At 39.2% G+C, this 20,266-nt stretch overlaps 1 protein-coding gene across 4 annotated transcripts in view; it reads left to right on the top strand.

Annotated features, from left to right (window-relative positions):
• LOC148846401 (Cysteine proteinases superfamily protein) overlaps positions 1-19,115 on the top strand; it is a 91,080-nt gene extending 71,965 nt beyond the window's left edge. For 2 of the 4 annotated variants that reach the window (XR_016102191.1, XM_088954737.1), the window contains 2 exons: positions 18,652-18,708; positions 18,830-19,115. Coding sequence is in view for 2 of the 4 variants with exons in the window: in XM_088954737.1 (XP_088810863.1) it covers positions 18,652-18,708; positions 18,830-18,879 (107 nt within the window). In the remaining 2 variants the exon portion in view is untranslated. Of the gene's footprint in view, positions 1-18,651; positions 18,722-18,829 lie in introns of all 4 variants that reach the window. The other 2 variants (XR_016102192.1, XM_088954736.1) reach the window with 1 other exon arrangement.
• Positions 19,116-20,266: the final 1,151 nt, after the last annotated feature.

The raw sequence follows: 20,266 nt of genomic DNA, 5'->3' as shown, positions 1-20,266 counted from the left end.
GTTCCCAAACGTTTTTGGCTTGAGGCCGTCCTTTGTTCTACATACCTCATTAACCGAATGCCCTCTCGTTGGTTAGAGTACCAAGCTCCACATCAGCTTCTCTTTCCTAAGGCCCCTCTTCTTTCTATTCCTCCTCGTGTTTTTGGTTTTCGGTGCTTTGTCCAAAACCTATCCCCAACCTGGGGAAAATTAGACTCTCGTGCTATCCCGTGCATATTTCTTGGCTACTCATTCTCTCAGAAAGGGTATCGTTGCTTTGATCCTGTTTCACGGAAATTCTATGTCTCCATGGATGTTACCTTCTTTGAGGATGAGCCCTTCTTTCCTGTTTCTCCTCAGGAAGAGTGTAGGTATGAGGAGAAACTGGTTCAATTTCCTCCTCTCCCTACTCCTTCTCCTTCTCCCCTTTCTCCCTCTGATCCTCCACCTTTTCGTGTTTTTTCTCGTCGTCATAAAGGCCAATTTGGTTCAAGAGCTGAGGAGAATCCAGAAGCCGTGCCTCAAATGCCATCAAATTCCTTGGGGGAAGATCATACTCACTCAGTTAACTTGACTCCTAACCTCCCTGTTGCTAATGATCTTGACCTTCCCATTGTCCACAGGAAAGGGGTTAGGTCGTGCACCACCAAACACCCAATTTCCAACTTTGTTTCCTATGAGAACATCTCACCTTCATTTCGTGCTTTTCTTACCTCCATTGATAGTATCCCTATTCCCAAGAATGTGGCAGAAGCTCTCTCAGTTCCAGAATGGATGAAGGCCATGAAGGAAGAGATTGAAGCTCTTTATAAGAATGGCACATGGGAACTTGTTGATCTCCCTAAGGGAAAGGATCCGGTTGGATGTAAATGGGTGTTCACTGTTAAGCATGGGGCTGATGGAACAGTGGAGAGGAAGTTTATATGGTTCAACCCCCCGGTTTTTTGGCTCAAGGAAGTGAACAAAAGGTGTGTAAGTTGAAGAAGTCTTTATATGGGCTGAAGCAATCACCAAGGGCTTGGTTTAGCAGATTTCATACTACAGTTCAGGAGAGGGGATACAAGCAATGTCGGTCAGATCACACACTGTTTGTAAAAAGAGTAGAAGGTAAAATGGCTGCCCTAATAGTATACGTGGATGACAATTGTTACTGGTGACTGGAAGGATGAAATTCAAAGTTTGAAGGGCTTCCATGCCACTCAGTTCTAGGTGAAAGATCTAGGACCTGCCAAATACTTCCTTGGTATTGAGGTTGCCCGATCAAAAAGGGGTATCTTTATCTCACAAAGGAAATATGTCCTAAATTTGCTCAAGGACACGGGAAAGATTGGGGTTAAACCAGCTGACTCTCCCATTGGTCCCAACCATAAGTTAAGTGATAGTCAAGGTGAACCACTTAAGGATGTGAAGCAATTTTAGAGGCTTGTAAGGAGATTGTTGTACCTCTCTGTGACTCGTCCAGACATAGCATATGTTGTTGGTGTCCTCAGTTAGTTCATGCATGCACCTAGGTCCACCCATCTTGAAGCAGCGAAGAGAGTACTACGGTATCTTAAGAAGTTCCCAGGTGCTGGTTTATTATTCCAGAAACATAGACACTTGAGGGTTGAAATTTACACAAATGCGGATTGGGCTGTATCTCAAAGTGACAGAAGGTCTACTAGTGGTTACTGCACCTTTGTAGGAGGGAACCTTGCTACTTGGAGGAGTAAGAAGCAAACTGCGGTAGCTAGATCTAGTGCTGAAGCTGAGTACCGTGCAATGGCACACGGAGTAGCCGAAGGTATGTGGATAAAGAGTCTATTGGGAGAGTTGGGTTTTCCAGTTGGTAAACCCATGACTCTACTCTGTGACAACAAGGCAACTATCAGTATCGCTGCCAACTCGGTACTACATGATAGAACAAAGCACATTGAAGTTGACAAGCATTTTATCAGAGGGAAAATCATCACAGGCGAAGTATGCACTCCATACATAAGCTCTGAAGACCAATTTGCAGACTTATTTACAAAAGGGCTAAACCATTCCAGACATGAAGGTCTCTGTGACAAGTTGGGCATGATTGATATCTATGCCCCAACTTGAGGGGGAGTGTTAACAGGTGTATTACAAGTACTGTACACAAGCTTAGTACCCGTAGGGGTATTTTCGTAATTCTGTAGACATATTGTTATGTACGGCCATGATAGTATAAATAGAAAGCTTCACTCGAGTGAAGCTAAGTTTTGTTGAGGCCTTAACTCAGTTGCCTCTTATTCTTCTTCCTCTTCTCCTTCTTTTCTTCTTCTTTTCTCCTTTTCTTCTTTTTCTTGGTCTCCTACTCAACAGAGGGATGCTATGATGACTGAACTTGAAGCATTACATAAGAACCATACCTGGGATGTTGTGGACTTGCCGGAAGGGAAGGAACCAGTGGGGTGTAAATGGGTGTTTACCATTAAATATCACTCTGATGGCTCGATTGAGAGGTATAAGGCTAGGTTGGTTGCCAAGGGTTACACCCAAATGTATGGCATTGACTAACTTGAGACCTTTACTCCTGTAGCTAAGATGACTTCAGTTGGGGTCTTGCTTTCTCTAGCAACTACCTTTGACTGGCCCCTACACTAGTTTGATGTTAAAAATGCTTTCTTGAATGGAGATTTGCATGAAGAGGTCTATATGTCTCTACCTCCAGGAGTGTATGGGAAAGAAATGAAAGGCAAGGTGTGTAAACTACACAAATCCCTTTTTGGTCTCAAACAATCTCCTCGGGCTTGGTTTGAGAGATTTCGGGCTGCTCTTGTCTCCTTTGGCTACGTTCAAACACAATCTGATCATACACTGTTCTTGAAGAGAAATGACTCTCTGGTGACTTTCTTGATTGTTTATGTTGATGATATTGTGGTCACGGGTAATGACATTGAAGAGGCCAATAAACTAAAAGCATTTCTCCACTCTGAATTTGAAATTAAAGATTTGGGAGATCTTCGGTATTTCTTGGGCATTGAAGTTGCTCGATCTAAGGATGGCCTATTCATATCTCAGCCCAAATATATCCTTAATCTTCTTGCTGATGCTGGTAAACTTGGAGCTAAACCCATCTCCACTCCCATTGATCCTAATCATAAGCTTTCTGCCACTGGTGGTGCATCGTTGTTTGATAAGGGAGTGTTTCAGAGACTGCTTGGGAAGTTGTTATACCTTTGCATAACTCGGCCAGATATTTCGTATGCAGTAAGTGTTCTCAGTCAGTTTATGCATTCTCCCAGAGATACTCATCTAGCCGCTGCAGAAAGGGTTCTGTGCTACTTGAAAGGTACTCCAGGGAAAGGTATTCTCTTTGCTAAGCATCGTCACATGAAGCTGGACGCCTTTACTGATGCAGATTGGGCAGGATGTATTGATGACAGAAGGTCCACCTCTGGTTATTGTGCTCTGGTTGCTGGGAATATTGTGTCTTGGAGGAGTAAGAAACAATCAGTAGTTACTAGATCCTCAGCTGAAGTAGAATATAGGGCAATGGCTCATGGTGTGTCAGAATTACTATGACTACGATCCTTCTAGAGGAATTGGGGGTGGACTACGAGCAACCAATGATGCTCTATTGTGACAACCAAGCTGCTATCAACATTGCACATAATCCAGTTCAGCATGATAGAACTACGCACATTGAGGTTGATAGGCATTTCATAAGGGAAAGAGTCTCTTCAGGAGAAGTCTGTTTACCATTTATCACATTAGAAGAGCAACTGGCTGATATCTTGACCAAGGGAGTTCCCAAGGGGAAATTGACACGCTATATAAGCAAGCTGGGCATGATTGACATCTATGCTCAGCTTGAGGGGGAGTGTAAAGAGACTGGACCGAATGGGCCCTAACAGCCTCTTATGTCATATCCTTTATTTTGTCTTTTATTTTATGTTGATGGGCCTCACTTAATGGGCCTGTTGTTTGTTCTTATTTTATTTTCTTTATGTAACTGCCAAGCTGGCCACTCACTTAAGGGTATACTTGTTATCATCAATTTGTGTTAGAGATTAATAAAAAATAGGGTTAGAGGAGAAGAGAGACTAATTCGACTTCTTCTTCTCTTATCTCTTCTCTTCGACATACACAGCTCTTGCACTATCATTCAGATCTGATTTGTACTGTTAATCACTGATTTTAAACCTGATATTAGAGGACTGATTCACATCTCCACCCAATAGATTGCTGCCTTTGTACTTCTCCAAAGCACTTTCCCTCGTTTCTTAGGTTGCTTCAAGAAGTCAGGATTGAAAATGCCCACCACATCTTGAGGGGGGATCCATCTGCAACCAAAAAGAGAACAGAAAAACTCCAAAGTTCGATGCATTAAAGTACAAGAGATTAATAAATGAGACAGGGTATCACCACTTTTCTTGCATAAGAAGCACATGGGAGGAGAAAGGCAAGCATAAGGCCTTCTTCTCTGCAGCATATCACTAGAATTTACTTTGCCAAGGAACATTTCCTGACAAAGAGCTTTAACTTTAACTGGGATAGGCTTACTCCAAATTTCTTTCATAGGGAAGTCTACTACTTGGGGGTCAGGTGAGACAAGGAGTTTGAAAAACGAGTAGGAGAAAAGACCACACCTTTTAAAACATTGATATTGACTCAAAACACTAATTGCATAAGAGATGTTTGACTAAGTCAAGCAAAGATATAGGGCTTGCCAACAAACCTCTAGTATGTACCTCTATTACATAATGAAGCGTCACCATTAGTAACCCTTGTAATTGGAATCTATGGGAGTCAATGCTGGCTTGACTTACAAGTTGCATGTTTCCTTCAGAAGATCCAACAAACACTCAAGGTTTCTAAGGTCGTTATTTTCAAATTCAGACCCAAGAAACTCCTTCAACTTTGCAATCTTAATTGAATTATCATATTTAGTAACAATGTTGTCAACATAGAGTATTAGCAATGTAATTGAAGTTCCAACTCTCTTGAAAAAAAGGGGCGTAGTTGTCAAGGCGATGCTTAGGCAACAAGGCACCCTTGGAGGCTCGCCTCACCTAATCGCCAAGAAGTTTTGTACATTGTGTTATAAAATATTTTTATATTCTTAACTTTCTGAGATTATAATTATAAGATAGACATTAATAAACTAAAATATTCATTTTTTGTGTTTATATACTAATTTCTTTTTATTATTTTCTTATTTGTTACGTTTTAATCAACACATGCATTGCTAAATGCTGTGTTGAACCCTCAAAGACTTCAAAACCTTAAGCAATAAGTAAGAAAGAACTTGAAATTTTGTCTAATCAACACATTTTCTTCTTCTTCTCCTTCTTCCACCTTTTCGTTTCTTCTTTTACTACAACAAAAATAGGGGTTCAGGCACTATATTTTTTGAATTTTCATTTCTTTCTTCTTTTTCTTATCATGAATATGTTGATTTTCTATACTTTAACATGAATTTTATAATTCTTATGAAAATTATGGATAATTATTAAGGAAATATGGTTATGGAACCTAGGGAACTACCCTAGCATATATGTTTTTTACTAGAAAAATTCCATAACCTAGGCGATGCCTAGGCGCTTGCTTAGGTGACTAGGCAACAAGGCACCTCCCCTGTTGCCTAGCCTTGCCTTGGTGCCTTGAAAACTTATGAAAGAGGGTGTGATCAGCATGTGATTGAGAGAAATTGATCTTTTGAATAGCTTTTCTAAAATGGTTAAACCATGCTCTAGGTGATTGTTTCAAGCCATAAATCACCTTCCTCAGTCTATACACCTTTTCTTCACCACTAGCAATACAAGCAATTAGTCATAGATCCATGTACACCTCTTGTAGATCCCCATTAAGAAAAGCATTTTTCTTGATGTGAGCAGTCAAGGCAGCCTTGGTCCTTTGAGTATAGGGGGAGTCTTTAGATACAAAGAAAGATGGGTTATGGCTTTTTTCTTGGGTCCAGTAAAGGTGGGGAACTCAATTAAAGCTGAGATCCTTGCTGCACTTCAAGGGGCTCAATTAGCATTATAGATGAACTTTGGGTAAATTGATTATTAAAGGGGATTCCAAGTTGGTGAAGCTAGCTTGTAGAAGAGGTGGTTCCTTTAACCAACAAATGTTATTGAATCAATTGAATTTTCTCACAATTGATGTAATGTACTAAGGTTATCACGAGAAAATCTTATCACATTAAAATATTCTCCCACACACCATGTTTCTTCCTACAAATTCCATACTTCACCCACAAGGCATTTCTCTCTCTGTACAAATGTTTTAGACCACAAAGGCATTATACAAGATATTCCATACTTCACCCACAAGGCATTTCTCTCTCTGTACCAAAGGTGCATAAGAAATATTAGAGACGCGCACCTAATGCAAAAGGCATTTAAGGTGTACATCTTGGGGACATCCACACCTCTAGCATACACCTTGGGGCGTTTTCAGTGCACCTTGCTTAAAGGTGCTCCTCCAGTCATACGCCTCAAATGCCTTTTAAAACATTACTCTATACCCATTTGGGCCATTAATGATTTTTAGAACCCATACAAAGCCATCATCTATATTCCCCATATTCAATGAAACCAAGAATCTCCCAATTAGCTCATCTACATGCTCCACACTTTCTTCCTTCCGCATTACTATGAACCTCTTAAGAGCCCCTTCAAAAGGGAGCTAAAGCCCAACAGTCATTTTTTGATGCCGAAGTGTTTTCTATGTATCTTCTATCTAATTCTTCAAGTTTGTCTCTTGTATAATCACCACATCTAGTTTTTCTTTCCTTAGTAGATGCTTAATTAATCTTCTTTTTCTAGCACTACTTAGGTCCCTAACATTCCAATTGATATTTCTCATTTTCTTTTAGGTCCCTAATCTAGTTGCCTCTTCTCTCCTTCCTGCTACAATTCTTACTATAATCAATGTCACATCTTAGTTTTTCTAGCTCATTATTTTTGTCTTTGTTTCTTCTCATTATCCAACTCAATAGATTTCCTGACTACACCTTCAATTCTATAGGGCTCAATCCCATAGAAGCAAACTGTCTAATATTATTCGCAAAGTTTTAGAACACAGAGGTGTGATGTGAGGTGTTCCACTACTTGGAGGCATAAGAACATGGTTCAGAATGCAAGCGGCCTAAGCTCCTGAGCACAAGGAGGTGTAAGCCTCTTTAAGAAGAGGAGGGAGGACAAGATCTTTCTTTCTTTCTTTTTTATTTATTTTCTTTTCTTTTCTTCTTTCTGTTGTCTAGATTTCTCATATTTTTCTGTTATGATTTTATGTGGCCGGGTTCATATATGGTGTGCTATGATTAGTTTCTTTTCTAAACGCGAGAAGTATTATGCTCATATCTGTGGTTATTGCTTTCTGACCTAACCACCCAACAAGAGAATATAAGCAGAATTCTTGCATGCAGCCAATCTCTCAATCATGGTTTCCTTCACTACCAAAAGATGACATAAAAAAAGAAAAACATGAGTTATCAATTTAGGGATAAGAACTTAAGAAGTCTAAATAGAATTGTTTCCTTTTCTTCTTTGTTACCTTTCTACCTCCAGACACTTGATCCATGCTTAACTCATAGTTGGAGGAGCAAAATCCTGGATCTATTTGATGTATGACTATAAACTGGAACATGACCAGCTTACCACGCCATTGAGGACATTTGATAAATACATCACTATAAAGTGAGTCTATAAATGCGATCTACCCAGATAGCCCACAAGTTAGGGTTTTTAACATTTTTCCTTCTAAAGTAGGTTCTTACATTAACTAGAAATAGACCTTTTTCATCTTCTCTTTTCCTTTTTTTCCCCTCAAAGATGGGAAATTTGGAATGTTTTGGCCTCTACAATTCTTTTGAGAAGTCTCAGGTGGGATATCTCTTCATGGCTTTTACCATTACCCCTTGGGTAGTTCGAATTTTCCTCTAATCTTACTCTTTATTTCTTTTCTGCCTTTCCTCTTTCATATGAATCTCCATTGGAGAGGCTGCAACTATCTTTCTTGTATAGACATCTTCCATCACTACTCTTTGTTACTCAGTACTTAAGAGAACTTAAGTTAATGCATGACATGCATAAACCAGATAAAAAAATTCTTTTAGTGGTTTTTGGATAGACATTGTTATTTAGGTCTGTTTCATTAGAACTAAAGAGTCAGGATATGTGAATCATGGAAACCATTTTCTTGTTTGATGTGTTTCTATTTGGATTAATTGAGAAGAAATGTTGTACATCTCTATTTATATTTGAAGAAATAGTTGGTTAGCCACGAGTGTGGGGTTCCATACCCACACTCAGGCTCTAGTGTGTGTGGTTTCATACCCACTCCTAGTTGTTTTTAATTTCTTTTATTAGAAGTTTCTAATTTCTTTTAAGTTGGGCCGGCTGGCCTTATTGTTTCTAATTTTTGTTTATTTCCTATTCTTGTAAGGAACCTAAAGCTATAAATAAAGAAGTGTATGGGGTGGCTGATCATTAACCACCGAACCCCTTCTTTCTTTTCTCCTCTCTTCACTCTTCTTCTTCTTCTTCTTCTTCTTCTTCTCTCTCTCTCTCTCTCTTTTTCTTTTCTTCTGTTGAGAATGGCTAGACATGGGTATTTTTGGTTTTTTTGTCCTTTCTTATACTCTCTCAATATTTGGGCACCCATATAGGGGCCTTCTTGTAATTATTATTTTCTCAGATTATGATGTATTCTTTTGAGGGTGTGAACAGAGAAAACACACACCTCTCGACACTTGCTCTCTTCTTCCCCTTCTTCTTCTCTTATCTTCTCTTCTCTTCTCTTCTTCCTTTCTCTTGAAACCCTAGTTTCTACAACTTGGTATCAGAGCAGGTAAAAGCATCTGGGAGTTTTTCTCTGCTAATCTCCTACCAAGAGGTGAATTGTTGACGTTAGACCGCTGCCAGATGATGTCAGCAGTCCGTACAGGTGCCGGCGGCAGTCTATGAAACCAGCACAGTTTGATTTGCCCTGATTTTAGAAAAATTTTTGTATGACTCTTGTCATCATATGAAGCTTCTATGATTTTTGGTGGATTTTTTAAGGGAAAAATTGCAGAAATTCTAGATCTGATGTCGAGCCATGTACAACAGGTTTAATGATATTTTTCTGTTGTAAAACCCAGACCATTCAGGTCATTTTTCAATTTGGGATTGATGGGAAGTGGTCTCGTAATTTTTTGAGCACTGTGTGATTTTTGGGAGATTTTTTTCTCCTATTTTGCCACCAACCTAGTTTTTCTAGGCTTCCTTTGGTTCTTAATTGTGTAGTAACCTGGTTTTTGGGTTTGAAACCTCGGTTAAAGTGTTGGGGGTCCTTTTTGGTTGATGAAAAGGTGTCTTGTTAGAATATGGAATCATCTAAGGATTTTCATATGGTTCCCAGCATGCTCCCGGGAATTGTGAATATTTCCAGTGGTCCTGAAAAACACAATGGTTGGAAAAAAAGGTCACTGGGCAATTGTGGGATTTTGTTAAAGAACTAACAGACAATTAATTGTTTTGTAGTTGAGCACATGTGAAACAGAGTCAAGAGAAAGGTTATTAGTGAGCACGGGGAAGGTGATTGTAAGTGGGCATAAAGTGGATGGAGTCTACCTCCTGGATGGACCTTCAGAGCATGGATTGTCAAGCCAAACCAAGTCTTGTTCTAATGAGAAAATGAGTCTTTTGAAATTATGGCATTGTCACCTTGGTCATATGTTTGTCAATTCTGTCAAGTTTTTGTTTCCAAACTTGTTTGATTTTGTGTCCAAATTGAATTTTGAATGTGAAGTTTGTCATTTATCCAAACAATGTAGAAATACATATTTTGCAAGCAGTAAAAGAAGTGATGTTACTTTCCACTTGATCCATACTGATATTTGGGGCCCATATGTTGTCCCTTGTATGGGGGGTACAGATATTTCATTATCTTCATTGATGACTACAGTCAGTGTACATGGCTTTATTTGATGAAAAGTAGAGATGGAGTTCCTATGATTGTTCAAAACTTCATGAATATGGTTGAGACACAATTTGAGAAAAGAGTTAAGATAATAAGATCTAACAATGCCAATGAATACTTTGAACATCACTTGCATAGATTTCTTGAAAGCAGGGGCACTATTCACCAAAATTCATGTAGTCATACTCCACGACAAAATGGGGTGGCTGAAAGAAAAAATAGGCATGTGGTTGAAGTTGCTCGAGGCTTATTGTTCCAAACTCATGTTCCAACTCGTTTCTGGGGTGATGCTGTTGAGACATTTGTATATCTCATTAACAAACTCCCATCAAGGGTCCTTAACCTTCATTCTCCTCATCAACTACTCTTCCCTGATGAACCTCCTTTTAATTTACCCCTTAAGGTCTTTGGTTGTGTTTGTTTTGTTCATGATATGAGTCCTTCTTGGCGCAAGTTTGATCCTAAATCAGTTTAGTGTGTATTCCATGGTTACTCCCTAGTCCAGAAAGGCTATAGATGCTTTGATGCTCTCTCTGGCAAGAGATATGTCTCTAAGGATGTTACTTTTTTGGAATCCTCTTCCTTTTTCTAGTCACCCTGTCCTTCATTTCAGGGGGAGAATGCAAGTGAAGATTGGACTCCCTTCTACCTTCCTGTTCCTACCTCTATTCCTTCCTCTCTTCCCACCTCTATTTCTTCTCCTCCTCCTCCTGTGTATTGACCTTGGTCCTGGCAGCAGTTTTTCATCAAGCGCAGTAAGAGGGTGGCTCTTGAAGCAGAATGCCCATCACAATCTGATTCCCTGGACTCAGGTAATCTTGAACCTCCTGACAATCCTATTATTGATTTTTACCTTGATCTTCCTATTTCCATTCGAAAAGGGAAGAGGAAATGTAGAAAGTATCCTATCACTAACTATGCGTCTTATGGTGCTCTTTTCACCTTCCTATTGTGCTTATATTTTTGCTATCTCTTTTGTTTCCATCCCTTGTGGTGTTACAGAGGCAATGCAGTGCCCCCACTGGAAGGAAGCTATGAACCAAGAAATGGAGTTTCTAATAAAGAACCAGACTTGGGATGTTGTTCCTTGCCCCAAAGATAAGATTCCTGTTTGGTGTAAGTGGGTTTATACTGTTAAGCACAAGGTAGATGGCTCAATTGCAAGATACAAAGCTTGGTTTGTAGCCAAAGGATACACTCAGGCCTATGGCATTGATTATCTGGAAACCTTTGCTCCAGTTGCTAAAATGAACTCTATTCGTGTGATTATGTCTCTTGCCGCCCATTACTCGTGTCCTTTATATCAAATGGATGTAAAGAATGCCTTCCTTAATGAGGACTTACAAGAGGAAGTGTATATGGACTTACCACTTGAGGTAATTTTTCCTAATAGTGATGGAAAAGTGTGCCGCTTGAAGAAGTCTTTGTATGGGCTAAAACAATCTCCAAGAGCATGGTTTGACAAGTTCAAGAATTCCATCTTAAAGATTGGTTTTTCTCAATCTCAAGCTGACTACACCTTATTTATTAGAAGAGTTGATGGTAGAGTAACAACGTTGATAGTATATGTTGATGGCATTGTTGTGATAGGTGATGATATCACATGTATCTCTCAATTAAAGTCATTCATTGCTTCTGAATTTGAGATTAAGGACCTTGGTGATCTCCGATACTTTCTTGGCATTGAAGTTGCAAGATCCAAGAAGGGGATTTTTTTGTCACAAAGGAAATATGTACTTGATTTGCTTCATGAGGTTGGGAAATTAGGGTGTAAGCCTATAGGAACTCCAATTGATCCCAACCACAAGGTGAAATCTATTGAAGGAGAAGTTCTTCCAGATAGGGGGGTATATCAGAGGTTGGTGGGACGCCTTCTGTATCTTTGTTTGACTAGACCTAACATTTCCTATGCTGTTGGAGTGGTTAGCCAATATATGCATGAACCCAGGACATCTCATATGCAAGCAGTTAACATAAGTTTAGCCTACTTGAAAGGATGCCCTGGCAAAGGGATGTTGTATTCCAACCACGGCCATCTAAAGATTGAGGCTTACATAGATGCTGATTGGGTAGGGTCCATCGATGATAGTTCTACATCCGGTTATTGTGCCTCAGTTGGAGGCAATGCGGTTCCCTGGAGAAGTAAGAAACAATTTGTGGTTGCTCGTTCTAGTGCTGAGGCAGAGTACAGGGCAATGGCTCATGGAGCGTTTGAACTACTTTGGTTGAAGACCTTATTGACTGAGATGGGCATCCAAGCAGATGTTCCAATGAGAGTATATTGCGACAATCAAGCAGCCATAAATATTGCTCACAATCCTGTCCAACATGATCGTACAAAGCATATTGAGGAGGATAGACACTTTATTAGAGAAAGAATTGCTAGCAGAGAGATTTGCCTTCCTTTTGTAAGGTCAGAAGACCAATTGGCTGATTGCCTCACTAAAGGTGTTCACCATCCAAAGTTTGCTAAGAACATTGCCAAGCCGAGCATGATTGACATATATGCCTAGCTTGAGGGGGAGTGTTGAGAATGGCTAGACAGGGGTGTTTTTGGTTTTTTCTCCCTTATACTCTTTTAGTATTTGGGCACCCATATAGGGGCCTTCTTGTAATTATTATTTTCTCAGATTATAATGTATTGTTTTGAGGGTGTGAACAGAGAAAACACACACCTCTTGACACTTGCTCTCTTCTTCCCGTTCTTCTTCTTCTCTTCTCTTCTCTTCTTCCTCTCTCTTGAAACCCTAGTTTCTACAACTCGAACCTGTATTACTTCTCTAATACAGTAAACAGTTCTTCTTCTTCTTCTTTCAAGTTGGTATCAGAGCCTTCGATCTAGGGTTTCTCACGTGGATTTAATTCAGTCGACGACATGAGAACTATTTAGGGCTGAAAGTTCAGAAAGATCCTTACTTCGGATGATTCTTGGAGGTTGCAAGAAGGTTGTATCAGTTGTCCTAAGATTGGAGAGAGCTTCTTGTAATCAAGAAGAATCAGGTAGGAATTGAGTGATCAAGATCGATTCTTGATCAAGATTGGAAGTGCTGATAAGCTTTTTCTTGGTTCTTTGATCAAGATTCAAGGTGTTGACAGTAATCGATTGATCAAGTTTGAAGACTGAAGGTAGCAATCAGTTTTCTAGGCATTTTTCTTCATAAAGTAAGTACCTTTTCTTGAGATTGATACTCAAAAGGACTTTGTTATTCATTCAGAGAGGTACGGATAAAAAATCTTAGGACTGATATCAATCCCAGGACAGTTGTTGCCTGTTATCTAACTACAAAATCATTGTCCTAGGTCGGTTGTTATCGGCCTTGAAATACAGTTTTTCTTGTCATAGTAGTTGAAAGCCTCTTCTTAACTTAGAATGGAGTACAAGAACCAAGGGGAAGGTGCTTTTGGGACTGGTGGTTCAGGTAACATGATTGAAAACACCTTTCAGATTACAACTGTTAAGTTTGATGGATCAAACTACTTGAAATGGGCCCAATCAGCCATGATGGCTATTGGGGGTAGAGGAAAATTGAACTTCTTGCCAGGGGATGTGAAGGAACCCTCCAAGGAGGACCCTACTTATGCTAGGTGGGTCCAAGAAAATTTTTTGGTGATGACATGGCTGTGCAACTCTATGCAGCCACACATCAGCTAAAACTACTTGTGGGCCAAAATAGCTAAGGAAATATGGGATGTTATGAAAGTAACCTACTTTCAGCCCCATAATGTTGTTAGGGCTTATGAGCTAAAATGTGAGGTTAAAAATCTGAGGCAAGGAGAGAAGCAGATCTTTGTTTACTTTTCAGCCTTAAAATCCCTGTGGCGTGAAATTGACCATCTTGAAACAATTGAGTGGGGGAGTCGGAAAGATGCACTAACATATAGAAAGCAAGTTGAAACTAACAGAGTTTTTGAGTTTCTAGCTGATTTGAATTCTGAATATGACATTGTGAGACAATAGTTGTTGACAAGAGATAGTGTGACTATCACAAGCCTATTCTCTAGTGCATAGTGAAGAAACTAGGAGAAAGGTGCAAGAAACCTAAACATACTAAGGAGAAGAAGGAAGCTAAGAAGGACTTAGTATGTGAACTACATCAGCTCAACAACCTAAACTAAGGAGAAGGAGAAAGGTGCAAGAAACCTAAACTACATCAGCTCAACAACCTATTTCAGCCCTTGCTCATACAAGTACAAGAGCTACTGCTTGCCATGCTTCTATCCCAGGTAATACTAGACCTTCCTGAGTAATAGATTTAGATGCTTCAGATCATATGACCAACGTATCTACTCTATTTAGCACCTATTGTTTATTCTCTATGAGAGACAAAGTTTCTATTGCTGATGACTCTCTTGTACCAATTTCTAGTAAGGGAGACATCAGATTAGCAAATGCCATCACCCTATCCTTAGTTTGCGTGTTCCCAAGCTTAGTGCTAACTTACTTTCAGTTAGTAGTATTACTAAAAATCAAAACTGTTCAGTAACCTTTTTCCCTAATCGGTGTATTTTTCAGGATCTAGAAACGGAGAAGGTGATTGGGATTGGCCGTGAGATGAATGGAGTCTACCTGTTGGAACATTCACAGGGGGGGCAGATGAAGCAAGGAAATTGCTTGTTTCTCAGTCTTATAGTAAGATTATGCTTTGGCACAACCGCTTAGGTCATTTATCTTTTGGGTCTTTAAAGAGTCTTTTTCCAAACTTGTTTGAGTCAATAGAAGTGTCTGGGTTAAAATGTGAAAGTTGTGAACTTGGAAAACATAGTAGATCATCTTATCCTTTAAGTAATAAAAGAAGCAACCTTCCTTTTGAGATTGTGCATACCGATGTTTGGGGGTCCTATCATACTCCCACCATTGGGGGGGGGGGGTGCAGATATTTCTTATTATTTGTTGATGACTATACCCCTTTTCATGGTTTTATCTTATGCACTCTCGAGATGAGGTCCCCTCTCTAACATAAGCTTTTCCATTAGATGATCCTAACTCAATTTGAAACCAAGATCAAGATTCTTAGATTTGATAATGCCAAGGAATACTTTGCAAAACTCTTGGCATCCTATCTCCTTGATCATGGGATCATTCATCAGAGCACCTGTCCTCACAGACCTCAGCAAAACAGGGTTGCTGAGAGAAAAAAAAAATAGGCATATTGTAGAGGTAGCCAGAAGCATCATGCTCAACTCCAATGTTCCATACGCTTCTGGGGAGATGCAATCCGTACAGCCATATACCTCATTAACAAGGTTCCTTCATAAGTCCTAAACATGCAGACCCCGTTCAGTCTTCTATGTCCAGATAAGGACCTATTCACTATTCCCCTCAAAACTTTTGGGTGTACTTGTTTTGTTCAAATCCTTGGACCTCATCGCTCTAAGTTTGATCCCAAAGCCACTAAGTGTATTTTCCTTGGGTATGCACAAAATCGAAAGGGATATTGCTATTATGAGCCAGTTTCAAGGAAGCACTTTGTGTCCATGGATGTCACCTTCTTTGAGGATATGCCGTACTATCATAAGTCTTCTCCTTAAGGGGAGAATAGTGATGAAGGGATTTCAATTTCGGCTCCAAGAGTTCCTTTACCTATCCTGGTTACTGGGGGGAGTTGCGAAGAAGGTTGTAAAAAATGCAGGGAGTTGAGTGTATCACAGAAAGTGGTGGAGGCAGGTTGCTTCTCATACTCAACAGCAATCCAGGCCAGTTCCAACATCTTCTACAGCTCTAGATCTAGACACTACTACTGCTCCCACTATTGGTCCCACTATTACAGATGTTCAGCCTTCAGCGACAGATGACCTTGATCTTCCAAGTTCTATTCGTAAAGGGAAGCACCGTTGCACCTCATCAACTGCCCATTGCATCTCCAAGTTCCTTTCTTATAATTGTCTCTCAGAATCCTATAGGTCTTACTTGGCATCTATTTTTGCTATTCCTATACCCAAAAAAGTGCAAGAAGCTCTTTTGATACCTGAATGGAAGGAAGCAATGCAAGTAGAGAATGATGCTCTTGACAAGAACAACACATGGGAACTAGTTAACCAGCTTGAAGGGAAGAAACCTGTTGGATGCATGTGTTTACTATGAAATATAATGTTGATGGTACTGTAGAGAGGTATAAGGCTAGATTGATTGCAAAGGAATTCACTCAAACTTATGGCATAGACTATACAGAAACGTTCGCACCTATTGCAAAAATGAACACTATCAGAGTTCTTCTATCCATTGCTGCAAACTTCTCATGGCCACAATTTTAGTTAGATGTTAAGAATGCCTTCCTCGACGGAGACTTGCAAGAGGAAGTATACATGGAGTTACCCCCTGGTTTTTATAGTACAAAAGCAGGAAAGAAGGTTTTCCTTTTGAAGAAGGCCTTGTACAGGCTGAAACAATCCCCGAGAGCTTGGTTTGATAGGTTTAGACTGGCTTTGGACAAATTCGGATACATATAGGCTCAGTCAGATCACTCTCTTCTTTAAGAAGATAGGTCATTCCTTGACTCTACTTGCAGTTTATGTAGATGACATTGTGATAACAGGAAGTGACACTAGTGAAATTGAAACCCTTAAACAACACCTTCACAAGGAATTTGAAGTGAAAGACCTAAGAAAGTTACACTATTTCCTAGGAATTGTGATTGCTCGATCTAATCATGGCATTTTCATCTCCCAAAGGAAGTATGTCTGGACTTATTGGAAGAAATTGGCAAGTTAGGAGTGAGACTTGCTGATACTCCCATTGAGCCTAACCATAAGATAAGTGCAGAAAGTGGAGAACTCCTTGAGGACAAGGCTATGTACCAAAGGTCGGTTGAGAAACTTCTTTATCTCTGTCTAACCCGATCAGATATTTCTTATGCCGTCAGTGTTGTCAGTCAATAGATGCATTCTCTTAGGACCACCCATCTCCTTGCAGTGGAAAGGATCCTTTCCTACTTAAAGAGATGTCCAAGGAGAGGTGTTGATGATAGGAGGTCCACCTTTGGATATTGTGCATTTGTGGAGTGAAATCTTGTTTCCTGGAGAAGTAAGAAACCAAATGTTGTTGCTCGTTCCAGTGCAGAAGCAGAATACAGATCCATGGCCAATGGTGTTGCAGAAGTGTTATGGCTGAGATTTTTTCTTAATGAGTTGGTGGTTGATTATGAGAGGCCTCTAATGCTGTATTGTGATAATCAAGTTGCAATTAATATTGCCCACAACTCAATACAGCATGACAGGACTAAGCATATTGAGGCTGATAGACATTTTATCCAAGAGCGAGTCACATCTCAAGAAGTATGCCTTCCTTACATTGCCTCAGACATGCAGTTAGCTGATCTCTTCACCAAAGCAGTCACAAAAAGCAAATTGGAGACAGACCTACGCAAGTTGGGCATGACAAATATCTACTCCCAACTTGAGGGGGAGTGAAGAAATAGTTGGTTAGCCATGAGTGTGGGGTTCCATACCCACACTCAGGCTCTAGTATGTGTGGTTTCATACTCACACCTATTTGTTTCTAATTTCTTTTATTAGTAGTTTCTAATTTCTTTTATTAATAGTTTCTAATTTCTTTTATTAGAAATTTTTAATTTCTCTTAAGTTGGGCCAGTTGGCCTTATTGTTTCTAATTTTTGTTTATTTCCTATTCTTGTAAGGAACCTAAAGCTATAAATAAAGATGGGGCGGCATATCATTAACCACCTAACCCCTTCTTTCTTTTCTCCTCTCTTCACTCTTCTCTCTCTCTCTCTCTCTCTCTCTCTTTTTCTTCTCTTCGAACCTGTATTACTTCTCTAATACAGTAAACAGTTCTTCTTCTTCTTCTTTCAAGTATATTAATGAAATGAAATCAGGTTATTTATATAAAAAAGGCAAGAAATGCTTTATTTAATCCTTTGTCAGTGTTTTGAGGGGAAGAAAAACTGAAGTAACCTTATTTCTTACACAGAGGTGTTTAGTGCTTTATACAATATGCTTTTTATATTTTTAGTTTTTTTTTGAAAATTTCATTTTTATAAATATTTTAATATTATTTAATAAATAAAATAAATAGGTTCCTGAAAACACCTTTAAATAGTATCAGATGCCGATACGATATTATATACCCAATACAGGGGCGTATTGTATCAATACTTTGAACCTTGTTAGTTTGTTAAGATTCAGTTCTTAACTATGATCCTCAAAATAGTGTGTTCCTAAAATGTCAGAAGTGGAATTTATCCATGTTCAAGAGGAATTTTGACAATAGAAATTTTTTTTTCTGTATCAGATACAAGTGCATCTTACACTCACCATCTAGAACATTACAAGAGATGTGGAAACCACTGAGCTGACACAACGTTCCATACGTGTGGTATATGATGTAACTGTATCTGGCAGAAAAGAGGGAAAATTTTTAGCTAGCTTTTCTCTCTTTCCTTCTTTAGTTTATGACCTAAGCGTGGTTTGCCAAATCTGACTTGTTTGGCATCCGTAAGTGTTCAGTTTACAAGCTTCCTCCTGAACCATTTCCGTTTATCTTATGAAATGGTATAGTCATTCTTGATCATTTTTAGTGGTCCCCAGTGGGTCACCAGTCCAGGTGGTACACATCATTTCACTTGTCTGAATGTGGTGTTGGTGCAGTATGGAAAATGTTATTGTTGGTTTGCACTTTATTCTCATGGGATTTTCTGTGGAGTATTTTTTTTTTTTTTTTTGATGAACTTGTGGAGTTATTATATAGTAGTATTTTTTTCCCATTTGGATTTATGATCTTTTTTTTTGTCACAGAGGTTTGGCTGAGCTTCTGGAGCGAAGTTCACTACAACTCCTTATATGCAGTTGGTGGTATTGACCTTGTGTCTGTTATTACTTCCTTTGATATCTATGTTTTATTCGTTTTTCTTTTTATTTTTTCTGATAATCTGCATATCAGAATGAAGCCAATACTCCCTCTGGATGTTTGCAGATGTTCCAACAAGAGCAAACAGGAGAAGGCATTGGCTATGGGGTTCTTAACGCTTTGATTGCTGGAGTGGAACGTCCTTCCTCACTACTTGTACAAATACAGTTACAAACCTTATAGATGGGCTGCCATATCGATTTCATAGACAAGATATATTCTTTTTTATATTATCCAGTCCAGATCTGTATCTCACCAGAAGCTATATAATCTGTGTATGATTTCCACAGCCTGTACTTCCATCAGTTTCAAATTTAATATATATAGTGGCCAAGTTATTTTGTTTTGTTCCTTTTCAACTTTTTTACTTTTGAATTTTTGAACTTTCTAATTTGTTGTTATATTTCGTTTATTATTATTATTTTTTTCATTTGTAGTTTTGGTTCTGCTTCTGCCATCCTCCACTGTCATGCCAGATTACCCATGTCTGCACTAAAATTGGTGATTTCCCTTGGAATTAACCAATCAATGATATAAGTCCCAACCATATCGAATAATACCAACACACTACTTTCAATCAGAATATTATTGCATCCCAAGTTCCAGACACTCGATCATCTCTGATTGAGCACCCTTGTACCACTAAATCTTGTTGATTGAACCACCACCGATACTCATCTAAACGTCTACAATAATGTGACATTTGTTTGTTGATATTTTAGATCAAAGTCCGTTGGCAGTCTTTTCATACAGAAATGTCCAGTGGCATTTATAGAACATGGCGACCCTAGTTGTTTTACTTTTACGGCCAAGCCAAAAAGCATCAATCAATCAGGTGGTGGATTGAGTTGTCAGCCAGTGTGGGCTTGGTACAAGAATAGGTAATCTTTCAGATATGATCAAGAGAAGGTGAATTTCAATAATTATTGGTATTAGATCAACTTGTCAATGAAGTTCCCCAGGGGTAAGATCAGTGTTAACCGGTAGTTGAAAATCCAGATTCAATCTCCATTTGTCAAGTTAAAAGCCTATCAACTTGTCATTCAACTTAGGACTTGAGGTTACATGCCTCATTCTATCTAGTAATTGCAAGAGGCCAATCACTGATGGACGGTAAAATGTACTTTTAGGCCTTCTCAACCTTCTTGTGCCTTGAACAGGGGAGGGTATCTTTATATCGCCCTGGATATGGATGCACTCTATATGAAATGTAGATTTCTCTCCAACTTAATAGTTTTCTGCAATGCTCTCTGATTGCAAACTGAAGCTTTCCCAAGGTTTGAAATTTTAATACATATTGGGCCGTATTGGCCAACATGTATCGTATCGGGGGCTTTCCGATAACACCCTTACAGGGGGTGTTTTGGGGTTTAACCTGGTTCAGGTCAACCGACCCCCCTGAACCAGGTTTAGAAAAACTAAAAAAAATAGGGGAGTGAGCCCCCGATATAGTCCGACCCCTACCGGCGTATTGGATTGTAATGATATGTTGAACCTTGAGCT

Source organism: Nelumbo lutea, chromosome 7 (genome assembly GCF_056320005.1).
Source record: "Nelumbo lutea isolate HS-2025 chromosome 7, American lotus-T2T, whole genome shotgun sequence".
NCBI lineage: Eukaryota > Viridiplantae > Streptophyta > Magnoliopsida > Proteales > Nelumbonaceae > Nelumbo > Nelumbo lutea.
The sequence above is the reverse complement of the archived record's forward strand: the minus strand, read 5'-3'. Positions and strand labels throughout refer to the sequence as shown.